We start from the raw sequence: 14055 nt of genomic DNA, 5'->3' as shown, positions 1-14055 counted from the left end.
TGAATTCCTTAAGATAAAGTTAGCTTTCTAGAAATTATATGATTTCGTTTCTTATATTACTTGAACGCAAAAATAAGGGTGTTTGTATGCCACGAATCCATTTTTGAGTTTGACGAATTTTGGGGTCAGATGGGCCCTCTATATATATTATGTCAATTGCCTAAGAGAATAAATAAAAGTTTATAATTTAGTTTGAGTTGTATGAGTGATGTAAGATGGATTGATGGGTTCTTGCCTTGAATACAGGGTTAGTAAAATGGACTATAAACTGATTTTTTCATAATTGTGATGTGTGAAATCTGCTTTTTGTCTTTTTCTTCGGCCCTCTCGTGCCTAACAAAACTGGTTTTAATTAATAACCGCGGAAAGCTGTCTATAATAAGATGCATATAACTATTATAGTATCGTATTATAGACAGCTTAATCAGTTTCGAAGCCATAGAGCAATCGTCAAAAATGGTTCTTCGTGCATTTGGTAGAATTGAAAGAAATATTTTAAATCTTGTATATAAAGATACAAAGTAGAATAAAGAAAAGAATGGCTTTATAAATTTAGGTAAAAACAATGAATCGATTTATAAAACCATAAAAAATCGTGAGTTTTTTTTAGAAGCGAGGCTAATCAATAAGTGTTTGCGTCTGTCATTCTATTTATTTTAAACACCTTTGCCCAGGGATCTAAAGGGAGAAGACAATGGCCGATAAATTGATGTACATCCACAATGATGATACACAAAATTACCCCTTATGTAAATAACAATTAGTGGTTAAAACGTTTTGACACACAGTTTCATGAACCAACCAATAAAACAAGTGCCCAAAGTCGTTAACAAAAAACGTTATTAAAAACTTTGGGGACTAGTATGATAAAATACCCAATGTCCCCTGCCTTCCTGAAATTTGCCAATATTGGCAATGTAATCGTCCTTGTTTTTTTTATCACACAAGGTAATTAGAGACTTGAGGATGAATATTAATTCTAAAGAAATCGAATATTAAAAAAACATGTTATTCTTAGCCTCGGTTAAAAATACACTGCCGAACAAGAAAATTCTAGTTTTAAATTTGAATTAAAAACTTCAACATGTTAATTTGTCTATTCGTAAGTCAGTCTGTAACGCTGCAAGAAAATGTGATTTTATCGGCTGTGTTATTGAAGATAGACAGCTGAGTGAAGATTCCCGTGACTGTTTTGTCCGTCTATCTTTTGACCATGCTTTAAAAAACATAAGCCTTATTTTTTAAAGGTTTCGTGATTTTCTTTGCGTTTTTGCATATACTCTCTCTTTTATGTGTTATGACAACTGAACATCTGTTATTTAACTCAATTTATCCGTTTATCCAAAAGATTACTTTTTTTTCTTCGCTACTTAAAGATGTTTTAATCCTTGTTTACATTTATCTCCTTTACATCACTGATATCAAAAAGTATAAAATATGTGTTGATAAACTAATTTTAAATTTCTTGGAAAAGGTTAATTATCTAAATATTTTGTTCTATGGCGGTGTGATTAAAAAGAAAATGAACAAATTAAGCCTGACTAGAATATACCAGATTTTTGTATATAGTGCAGGAAAGGAAAACCTGAACTTATCTTGTTTTTACCTGAATACCTCGCGAGTATTCAATTACAGGGTGTTTTTTAAATAATAAAATAATATTAGCAATAAATTTGAAAAGAAAGGTTTTATACATGTTAAAATTGTCCTATCGATTTCGAACTTTGCATGTTAAATTCCTGTAGTAGTTAGGTACGATTTAGCATCTCTATAATCGTTAATCAGAATGTCCGTATGTCCATTTTAAACATATTGATTTTTAAACTTTTAAATTACAATTTTTTATGTGATATGATTATCCGATTGATCTAATTTTTGAAACACCGATTCCTAAGACAACAAAGTGCAATGCTCTAAGCGAAGCATCTATATAATCAAGTCCTAAAAATGTAAGTATGTCCTAAAACATTAATCTTGTATTTCAATAGTTTTCAACAAATATACTTACAATTTTGTTTCGATTTTTATACACTAATATTCCGATTATTCAGTTCTAACACTCTACAAATGCTAATTTTTGTTTGACCTACAGGTTGCGGAGCCGGAGTCGGGAGCCGTGGAGCCGCTATATTTTGCTGGAGCCGGAGCTGGAGCCGTAATTTTCGTTAAAAAACGGCTTTGGCTCTGGACTAGATAAACAAAGAGTTTTTATTTATAAATTATAATTTGGTAACTCTGTTTTGTCATGTGCAAATGCCCCTTTTAAGTTTTTCAAGTCCATTTTTATCAAAAATTGAACTTTTAAAACCTTCAAAAGTCAAAAATAGACGTGGGGGAAAAAATATGTCGAGTTTTTCTTGATTTTAGGCCCGAGCCGCCATTATCACAGACGGGTCCGCGGAGCCGGAGCCGCAACAAAATCAAACGGCTCCGCAACGCCTTATGTTGTCATCCTTGTTAAACTGATATTTACTTGTTTCAATTGAAGCCTTTTTGTGTAAATTGGTGTAAATATCACAAGTTAGGGGCTAGTAAATAAAAGATTAATTAATGCTTTCATAAATAAGGATTTTATCAGGGAACTTTAGGAGACCTTAAGCGTCATCACCAACCCGTTCTGATGATTAAAATCACAAAATGAAAAGTTTCAACATTGTTAGTTTAAACAAACCAATCAAGATTTTAGAGAAATTTTAAAGTCCAGAGCTAAATCTTTCAATCATTTTAGTGGTGAGCCAGATCGGGGTGAGCCAACTTTCCACCAATCAATGAGAGCACAGCATTTTATGAAATGCCGCGCTGTGATTAGCTGAAAATCGGCGCACCCCGATCTGGCTCACCACTAAAATGATTTAAAGATCCAGCTCAGGAAAAATAAAATTAGGCCTCGCAAGTTTTTAAGATTATTATCCTTAACCCTTAACAGTCGGGCCCCTTGCCGCACCTTAATCGGTCGGGGGGGGGGGGGCGTTCAACGCCCCCCCTCATTATCTCAGTTCCCAATAGAGCTAGAGGATTAAATTTTTTTGTGCAAGTCCCCTGTTTGATAGTGAATTTCCGTCTTTTTATAAGTCTAAGTCAATTTTTGCTTCCTTCACCCTTTTATTTTACAACCTTTGTTTTTAGGTCTTTTTTTACTAAAAAATTTCAAACGGCTGTAATTTTCTTATTTTTGAAGCTAGAAGATAAATTTTTTTCCAGAAAATGTTTATCTTTATGTAAATTTTACATTAGAAATATCAAAATATAAATTTCAGCGGCCGCAGCTGTACTTGACAGCTGCCAGCCGCCGCAGTCGGCGGTCGGCGGAAAAACGGCGGCGAATTTTTATGAAATTTTAATACGTTATATAGACAGATAAGAAAAGCTTAAGTTTAAAATTTGAAGTCTCTAAGTCAAAAATTGCGGCCACAGGAGCCTTTTAAAGATTTCTGGAGACCTGGAGGATCAGGACCTGCAGGATCATACCTGGAACCTGAAAGTGACTTGAACTCCTGTATTTCATATAAGGATGTACTACTAGAGGATATTTTAGTATTTTGGTATGATAAAATGCTTTGTTTTAGTCAAAAAAATATTTTTGCTCTTTACCTGGATGACCCTGCCAGGTTTGCTGGCATCCTGTGCCCGCCAGGATGGAGATATTCGAAAAATTCCAACTCTCAGTTATGTGTTACACCCATACTTAAAAAGTCACGCAGTTTGGGCTCTTTATCTTTCACACACAGAAAATGAGATAGAAAAAACCGGATGGGGGGGCGTTCAACGCCCCCCCCCCCCCCCCCCCGACCGTTAAGGGTTAATTATATTGAAACCATTTTATGCGAAATTGTACAGGGATCGAAAGGAATAAGACAATGGCCGATAAATTGTTGTACATCCCCAATGACAAAATTATCCCTTCTGTGGATTACAATTAGTGGTTGGAACATTTGGACATTCAACTCAATAAACCAACAAATCGAAATTCATTAAAAGTCCCCAAAGTTGTGGATCTAACGAATTAGAAAACTTTATTATAAAACTTTGGGGACTAGTGTAATAAACAGCACAAAAACTCTGGAAATAGTATCATAGGGAGGTAAGGAAAACCAAGTTCGCCCGAAGACCATTTTTATTTTCTTAAATAATAGATTTTCTCGTATTCATTCGAATCCGGTGGATAGGAACCGGTTCTCATCCATACGAAAAAACTATGTCTAGCATCGTATTATATCCAGTTTTCTACGAATATAGAAATGTACAATCATAAGATTAAAACTAGTTTTTTTAGCCGGTGCCTTCGGCACCACGGGGCTAAAAAAACTAGTTTTAATCTTATAATTGTACATTCTATATCCGCGGAAAGCCGTTTATAATACGACACGAGAAATAACTATTCTTCTTTCAAGAAAAAATATATTATGAATAATATAGGAATTTTCTTATTTCTTTCTTTAGATTAAAAACAATTCTTTTCTAGATTTAGGGTGGGTCCGTTGTCGTACGATATAGATAGCTCTAAACGCATTTTTAGGTGATTTTTAACACTTTTAATTAGGAAATATTGTTCTGACTCTGAGGGCAATAAATTAATTTTCAAGTATTGCTTCGAAACCGACTAATGTCCGCTAAATTAGAACCGGTTCTCAGCCATACTGAAAAATCATGTATATCATCGAATTATAGACATTTTTCCATGAGCAATATAATAAAAATCGGAGGGAATAAAACTGATTTTAATCTTAATTTTTTTTCATTTTAATATCCGCGGAAAGCTGAATAAATGTTTGTACATTGTCCTTATTTATAAAATACTAGAAATTTTACGACAGATAGACTACATTTAACTTCGCTTTGATGAATGTTGTCACCTTTGTTTTATTTAATATTTTTTTGGAAACTATTTATACGTCAAGGTACTTTTATTTAGTAAAACAACGTAAACAAATTTTCTTTCAATAAAATGACAGTGTCTTAAAAGACGTTATTAGACTATTCAATAAAGTTTTTGGGAAGGTATGAATTCTAATTCCTAGGTTATATAACTAAAGCAATTCTTAACAAATAAAAATACCTCATTTCAATCTGACACTTGAATTTTACTGAAATAACTAATGCTAAAGAAAGTATCTAAGTTTCTACAGGGCGTCTGTTCCATAGTGTAGTGGTTCAATGACAAATTAATTCGCAATTTCTCAAATACACTATCACGCAACCTTCTCTGTTATGAATGCAGGTTTTAAGGAGGGAGGTTTGTAGGACTCAAAAAATATAGCAAATAAATTATGCTTTCTCTCCTTCCTGAGTGGTCTAAAATAGAGCAACTGCCATACTCAATAAGGCTATGGTGATGTAATAATTGAGTAGCTCCCAAGAGAATTGTTGGTCAGCTTGAAATGTAGCATGCAATACATGCGTGAAGCTTACCAATCTAAGATTGAACAAAGGATTCTCGCAACCAACCCTAAATCCTAACTCCTAAATCCTAAATCCTAACAGAGAATCAGGGCTACAACAACAACAATATCAGCAAAGATTTTATTCAGTATTCAGCTTAATGTAACTTTGACTTTACTTTCTTTTAGAGCTCACCTTAAAAGGGTATGATTCAGTTAAATTGTCATTTTCCGCCCAGTCATAACTAATCTTGGAATCATTCGCCTCTACAGTCTCAACAACTGTGTTCTAAATATTAATATATCTTTATATGATTTCCGTTTGTCTATGTGTGTGTGCTTGTCTGTCTTTAACGAATGATCTCGCCCATAAAAAAATTACTTTTTCTTTTTAAAACTAAAATTGAAAATGCAAAGATTAATTGTAAAATTTCAGTAACCATTGATAAGCACATTTTACCCATTCCTTTCCCAATGCAAAATCATGTAGAAGACTGTGGAGATTTCTAAAAGTAAAGCTTGTGAAATAGAAATAACAGCTTTGGTCCAGGTATGATACCTGCAAACAGAGTGGCCAGGTGTGGTACCTACCTGTAAACAGAGTGGCCAGGTGTGGTACTATCCTGTAAACAGAGTGGCCAGGTGTGGTACTTACCTGTAAACAGATTGGCCAGGTGTGGTTCCAACCTGTAAACAGAGTGGCCAGGTGTGGTACCTACCTGTAGACAGAGTGGTCAGATGTGGTGCCTACCTGTAGACAGAGTGGCCAGGTGTGGTACTTACCTTTAGACAGAGTGGCCAGGTGTGGTACCTACCTGTAGACAGGGTGACCAGGTGTGGTACCTACCTGTAGACAGAGTGACCAGGTGTGGTACCTACCTGTAGACAGAGTAACCAGGTGTGGTACCTACCTGTAGACAGAGTGACCAGGTGTGGTACCTACCTGTAGACAGAGTGACCAGGTGTGGTACCTACCTTTAGACAGAGTGATCAGGTGTGGTACTTACCTGTAAACAGAGTGGCCAGGTGTAGTACCTACCTGTAGACAGAGTGATCAGGTGTGGTACCTACCTGTAGACAGAGTGACCAGGTGTAGTACCTACCTGTAGACAGAGTGATCAGGTGTGGTACCTACCTGTAGACAGAGTGACCAGGTGTGGTACCTACCTGTAGACAGAGTGACCAGGTGTGATACCTACCTGTAGACAGAGTGACTAGGTTTGTACCTTGTTTTAGACACTGTGGCCAGGTGTGGTACCTACCTGTAGACAGAGTGACCATGTGTGGTACCTACCTCTAGACAGAGTGGCCAGGTGTGGTACCTACCTGTAAACAGAGTGACCAGGTGTGGTACCTACCTGTAGACAGAGAGGCCAGGTGTGGTACCTACCTGTAGACAAAGGGGCACATGTAGCAGCAAACTAAACACAAAGCTGAGGGAAATAGAAATGACAGCTGTTGTGCAAGTATGGTACCTACCTGTAGACAGAGGGGCACATGTAGCAGCAAACTAAACACAAAGCAGAGGGAAATAGAAATGACAGCTGTTGTGCAGGTATGGTACCTACTTGTAGACAGAGGGGCACATGTAGCAGCAAACTAAACACAAAGCAGAGGGAAATAGAAATGACAGCTGTTGTGCAGGTATGGTACCTACCTGTAGACAGAGGGGCACATGTAGCCGCAAACTAAACACAAAGCAGAGGGAAATAGAAATGACAGCTGTTGTGCAGGTATGGTACCTACCTGTAGACAGAGGGGCACATGTAGCAGCAAACTAAACACAAAGCAGAGAGAAATAGAAATGACAGCTGTGGTCCAGGTGTGGTATCGTCGGAATAAATCTGGTTTCCACATGGAACAAAACCTAAACAAATTGAATTTTAGAAAACTTTATCCTAAAAAAAGCTAGATGTGGGTCTACATTTTAGTCTATCTATAACAAAATTCTTACACGTCTTTGATAGGAGTTCGGGCCTCTAGACACCTTAAGTTGGGGGAGGGAAAAGTCGACCCCTCCCCCGATTTCAATTTTAGATTTAAAAAGCAGAAATTATTTTTTGTGGGTCGATTTCTCTTATAAGATTGTCGTACCCTTCCAAAATAGTTATAAACATTCAGAGGGCCTAGGCGAAGCTTTGCTGTAAAGGAAAACCATATCAGTCCAACAATCAATAAGATCATTGGTACAAAAAGACTTACAAGCTTCTTGTTACTTAATATAAGAACTAGCGGCTACGCCCCTAGAGGCCTCTAGTGGCACTTTAAATGTTTTTATTATATATTTAAAATATGGGTTTTTTTACGTTTGACGTTTATTTTTCGTTGAACTCTCTTTCTAAAATCGATAAATTTTAAAAAATTTAATTTCTTTAGGGAGGGTGGTGGTACCCTCCCCCAAAATAGTTATAAACCTTCCTAGGACATATGAGAATCTACCCTGTTAAGGAGAACCCGATCGGTTCAGCGGTTAGCGAGATCCTTCAGTACAAACATACAAACACACAAACATCCTGTTACTTTATTATAAGAATACTAATTCCTTACTAAAATTTATTTGTTTTATACAAGAAAAAAAAGGAACAAAAATAGCCACTATTTGATTTCCAATGTGCTAGGTTACGTTTCTTAATGGTTTTGTAACTCGAGCTAAAAGGTAGATTTATGCATATATGTCAGAATATTTATTTCTGCCATCATTTAAACAATATTATTGTCCTACATATTTGTATACCATGAGATTACAATTTAAAGCCGCAGATAAATCTTAATTATCCCAGTATAGCTACGAAACCGATTATTATCCACTGCTTTAGAACCAGTCCTAGGCCATATTGAAAAATCATGTATCGTATTGTATTTTATCCAGTTTTCTACCAATATAAAAATATACAATCATAATATTAAAACAAGTTTTAATCTTGTTTTTGTACATTTTTATATCTGCGGAAAGCTGTTTATAATTCGATGCGATAAATAACTATTTCTGCTATCATTTTTAACAATATTATTGTCCTACATATTTGTATACCACGAGATTACAATTTAAAGCCGCAGATAAATCTTAATTATTCCAGGCAAACTTGCAACCACTCTGAAAGTCGATCATGCCTTGGAATTATTGCTGCTTTAAATTTGGCATCAGCAAAACGGACCCCAATTTTAGCGGTTATTCCTCTAAAAAATTACACCAGGACCAACGGCTGAGACTGTACAAATTTTTTTTTGCATTTATACAGTCATCCTTGTTATTGTATGCGCAAATTTGAATTATAATTTTATAATAATATTTTCCTTAAATTTAAAACTTTCAGTTTGTAAAGAATGGCCTAATTGAGCATCAATTTACGTCTTTTGTTCTTTTTTTCCGAGATAGTTCTTCAATGTGATAAGAAAATCAAGTACCTATTATCCAAAAAAAAATCATCTAATAGTAATTTTTCAGTATGGTTTGGAAACCTATTATTATCCGCTGGATTTGAACCTGTTTTCCATACTGTAAAATTATGTACAGAATCTTATTACAGACAATTTTCAACCAAATATAAAACTTTAGCCCCTAGAAGCTAATCTTAAAATTTTTTATTTTGATATCCGAGGGAAGCTGTTTATAATACGATGCGATAAATAACTATTAAGATCATTTAGTACAAGTACAATAGGAAAAGATTTTATTTTATGTTGAACTACCAGGCAAACAAATTGAACAAGTTCTTATCAACATTTACACAGATTTACAAACTCAACTTGGTTGTTTCAAACTGTGAAAAAGATAAACTTTTCTCCTTTCTACACCTTTTAAATTTCATTTTATGGTTTTTAGTAGCGAAGCCACTCTATAATACTAAGAGTATGTCTGCCCGTCTGAAAGAAACGAAATAAAGAAGAAGTTATTATCTCGGGTGCTGCTTAAGGTAGGCGGCTGAATTTGTTTATATTCCCTTTCTATATTTGTTGGTCTGCCGGTAATACTACAAAAGACTAACACATTAATTTTATGTAAAAGGTTTTGTGATTTTTTAATTAATATGAATATAACTTTTTTTTTTAAACGACAGACCAAATCTTATGCTCATTCGTGGGTTTGAAATTAAGCTAGTTATTTAAGTGGGATATCTACACCTACCCTCCTACAACCCAAGATTACTCTACCTAGGGACAGCGGAAAGTGTCATGTGTGACGTCATACAAATACGTCTTTTATCCATCTTTTTTTTTAAAGGGTATCCTTTCTCACTTCTCCTCTCATCCTTCCTTTTTAGACGTATTTTTATGACGTCACACTTGACACTTTCCGATAGCCCCTCTATCTAAAAAAATGCACCTTCATCCCAACCTGTTTTCTTACCTGTTAACCGTCATACACATGATGATGTAGACAGAGCTGGACATGAAGGCGTTGATCAACGGTATCTTGAAGTGAGCCTGCACATATTTAATTTAGCTACATTTATAACACCTTTAAAAATCCTGTATAAAATGTGTTTATATGCAAAGATCGAAAGGGATAAGACAATGGCTGATAAATTGATGTACATTCCCAATCATAGTACACAAAATCACCCCTAACGTTTCGACACTAAACTTATTGAACCAACCAATAAGAATTCAACAAGAGTCCCCAAAGTTGTTGAGAATAAGAAATCTTTGGAACTAAAAGTTTGCATATAAGGAAAAAGGGTAATAAAGTAAAAAATAAGTGAATGAGGTTATGAGGAAAAATATTTAATAAGTCGATTTTGAATCGTCTATATTATATTTGTACATGATGTGCTTTAAATAAGTACAGGGTGTTCCATAAAAAAATAGTTATAGGCCAAAACAAAGATCTAATCCGACAAAAGTTAAGTTAACTGGGAAAAAAATGTGTTACAACTTTATAATACAAGTTTATAGTAACTGCTCATTAAAAATCAACTAATTCTAATTGTAATATTTTAACGGTTGAATAAATATCAAAATATCACTTGCTCCTTTTATAAAAGTAACAGGATATCTGTGTGTCTGTACAGATTGATCTCGCTACCATCTGAACCGATATGGTTGTCCTTTACAGTGTAGCTTCCCATAGGTTCTGGTAAGGTTTATAGCGATTTTTGAGGAGAGTATAACCACCCTTCCAAAGGAAATCGCCAAAAATCATCCTCCCCCCTCAAGGGCCCATTTAGGCCTCTAGGAGCATAGCCGCCAGCTAGGTAATAAACTAAATAAGTACATTCTCTTATCTATTGATAACTTTTAATTTTATTTGCACCATCCTGTATTTATTTGTATTGAATGGGAATTCCTTTGAAGCTGAGCAGTGAAGCACAAACAATCAGGGTGGGACGGGACATTGGGTTGTTTTTTATAATAGTCCCCAAAGCTTTATTATAACACTAGAGGTATAATTACATCTTCTATTACTTACCCAGCAGAACGGATCGCAAATTTTCGCACCTACCCAGCAGGAAAACATTTTCTCGATTAAATAACGAATTCGCAAAATTCGTAAAAAAAGAAAAAAAAATGGGGGGGGGGATTTTTTGGAGGGTTGGGGGTGTCCCACCCCCCAAGAAAATAGCTTAAAACCACCGCAGGACCAACAGGTATATACACTGAAGAGTAGAATCTGATCGGTTCAGTGGTTACCGAGATCTTAAGCTTCAGACGGACGGACGGACGGACAGACATCAAGCTACTTTGTATTATAGATTTCCTCACTCGTTGGATTAACAACTTTGGGGACTTTTATTGAATTTTGTTTATTAAGTTTGGTGTCCAAACGTTTAACAACTTAATGTGATGTTCAGAAGGGATAATTTTGTGTATCATCATGGGGGATGTAAATAAATTCGTCTTATCCCTTTATATCCCTGACAAACAATTGTTGAAAGCAAACAGTAAAGCCATGAATTTCCTTAAAATTGAATGTAAATAGGAATTGGTTTCTATGCTTTTGCAAATATCAATTTATTTTGTGCGAAATAAAATTAATTGTTTAAATTTTATCCTTTTTCAATCAGTTTGTTGAAAAATGATATTTTTATGGTTTTAACATTCTAACGTTGAAATGAAATAGAACTAAAGTTATAAATGGTTGTCAAAAAATCTTGAATGGCGATTATGATAATGGTAAATTTAATTGAAACAATATAGGGGAAGGGGTTAAATATCTGTGAGTTCCCACAACTTGGACCCTGTGCCGACATTCAATTTGGCCTTTGAATATAAGCCAAATATTAACACAACCAAGTCGCTACAAAAGAGCAGAAAGAAAAAAGGTCCCCTACACTAGATCCAGGTAATAGTCTGGGTTATTGTTGGGTTATCTATAGTTTTACATAATAGGAAACAATATATTTGCAATCCTTTTTTGCGAAATTTCTTCGTGAAAAATTGTCAGTTATACGATACTATACATGATTTTTAAGTATGGTTGAGAACCGGTTCTAATTCAGGTTGAATAATTTAGTATAATTTTTTAGCATTGTATTAAAGAGTGATTTTGTAGCTGAATTGCCTGGTAGATGGCGGTGAAGTAGTGACCGCCAGGTAGACCATGAGATATGTCCCTGAGGGCAGGTACAGCAGCTATCAGCACACACAGGTTACTCACCGCCAAGCCTCGCAGGTATATGTACATCACTCCCTGCAAATAATAATCAATAAATACAGAATAGTTTTAATCTGACTATTCGTAAAGATTTTAAATAAGCACAGAAACGGCTATTAATAATAAGAAACAAATGGAATGTTCTGGTCTAAAAAAAGATGGAACTCTTAAAAATGCCTCGCTAGGACTTCAATAAGAACCAGAGCATTATTTTGTTTGATTTTCTGTAGTAGTAGGAATGATAAAAAAATAATATTTCATGAAAAAAAGAAAATGAAAACCAATTCGTTTCCTCCCCCCCCCCCCCCCTCTTTAAAGAGATGAAGAAATACGTGGATATTATGACTTGGGAAAAATTTTCGCCAATTACATTTCTATTTCCCCTGTCATTTATTGATCAGTTCATCCATCCAGTAGGAGAGGAGGGGGTAGTTATTTAAGATTACTACAAGTTTCACTTTATTAGGGAACATAAAAATCTGATGTAAGATCCATGTAATAATAGTTCCATTGTGCCTTACTTGTAGTAAAAGAAATAATATCAAAAAATTTCCATATATTTCCAAATATTTGAGGCTTTTTACATTTAATGGTAAAATGGAACCAGATATAGGAAAATTGTAAATGGACACCAAAGAATAGAGTATATATTTTTATAAGAAATGTTAAATTTATTTTCTATAGCAATGGATTTATATTACTGTATGGATCTTTCACAAGATTATCAAGTATTCTAAATAAAGTAAACTCATAGCTGGCTAAAATACCGATACTTTCCATTCACCCTCTTTACCTCAAACCCCTACCTTGCTACTGATTAAACGAACTGACCAATAAATGATGTCCATGTTAGCAACCTAAATTTCCACTTTTATGATATCCACGTATATTCTATATCCATTTTGATAGCAAAGATTCTTTGTTATTTTTTTCTTTTTAAATAACTAAAGGATGCGCCCCTGAGTTCTCTAGCATTTTTTTCTTTTTGATTTTGTTTATCTTCATAATTAAACTTAATTAATTAATTTTCATTTTAAGTGAGGAAACTTCTTAAAGAGCATTCTTAAGTTTTAATTTAAAAATAGAATTTAGAAATAATTGTTATTAATGAATACTAAAAATATTAAATTATTTATAATAAGATTTTATAACATAGCTCTGAAATAAGATTCAACATAGACATCCAAGGATTTAAAGGGATAAGACAATGGCCTATAAATTGATGTACATCCCCAATGAAGACAAAGAAAAAATTAAAAATTATCCCTTCTGTAGATTAGAATTGGTGGTTAAATCGTTTGGACACTCAACTTAGTGAACTAACAAATAAAGTCCTCAAGGTTTTTTAGCCAACGAATAAGAAAACGTTATTATAAGACTTTGGGGACTAGTGTAATAAACAGCACAATGTCCCCTCCCTCCCTGATATACACTATACACTGATACAGAGAGAATGTTCTTTTTATACAATTTTCAACATTGTTAAGCACATAATTGTAATATAATATGATTTATAAGGTGATTCTAGACTTTACACATTTATGTCTGGAGGAAAATAAAGATCAAGGTTGTCTTTATATCTGAGGTGGATTCTTTAAAAATAGTCGCCAAGAAATCCTCTAAAATCATATAAAAATCTACAAAATTAAATAAATATTAAAATCTTATGTTAATAACCCTTTTTTGATTTTAGAACACTTTTCTAAAAATTGTACAAAATAAAATTTTGTGATATGGCTACCATAGCCGATTCAGTGATGCTTGATTTTTTAAGAATCCACCTCTGTACATGAATTTATAAAATAAAGTCATCAACGACTGAGCTTCAATTGTGCTTTTAAGAGAAGTTTTAGGCCATCATAGGACTTGTGTGTATATTCCCTGAAGAGTATAGCCCAATCGATTCAGTGATTACTGAGATCTTAAGCTTCAGACAGACAGACAGACACCCTTTTACTTTATTATAGGTTACCTTTAGATTTGGTCTGCTAAGAACCCATAAGCTGAGAAGATTTCCAGTGATGCCCACGGTAACTATGGGCAGAGCTACTGCTCTGTGGGCATACACAGATAGACAGACAG

The 14055-nt window shown here is 34.5% G+C and overlaps 1 protein-coding gene across 1 annotated transcript in view; it reads right to left on the bottom strand.

Annotated features, from left to right (window-relative positions):
• The window catches only part of LOC145315727 (putative G-protein coupled receptor AH9.1), a 48075-nt gene extending 34039 nt beyond the window's left edge, over window positions 1-14036 (bottom strand). Inside the window, exons 1-5 of the mRNA XM_080155762.1 lie at window positions 13946-14036; window positions 11881-12009; window positions 9727-9803; window positions 7125-7245; window positions 5575-5667 (exon numbers count right to left, since the gene is read on the bottom strand). Of these exons, the coding sequence (XP_080011888.1) occupies window positions 5575-5667; window positions 7125-7245; window positions 9727-9803; window positions 11881-12003 (414 nt within the window). The 5' untranslated portion in view covers window positions 12004-12009; window positions 13946-14036. The remainder of the gene's footprint in view (window positions 1-5574; window positions 5668-7124; window positions 7246-9726; window positions 9804-11880; window positions 12010-13945) is intronic.
• Window positions 14037-14055: the final 19 nt, after the last annotated feature.

This window comes from Acartia tonsa, chromosome 4 (genome assembly GCF_053477335.1).
Source record: "Acartia tonsa isolate MP-2025a chromosome 4, ASM5347733v1, whole genome shotgun sequence".
NCBI classification, from domain to species: Eukaryota; Metazoa; Arthropoda; class Copepoda; order Calanoida; family Acartiidae; genus Acartia; species Acartia tonsa.
The sequence above is the reverse complement of the archived record's forward strand: the minus strand, read 5'-3'. Positions and strand labels throughout refer to the sequence as shown.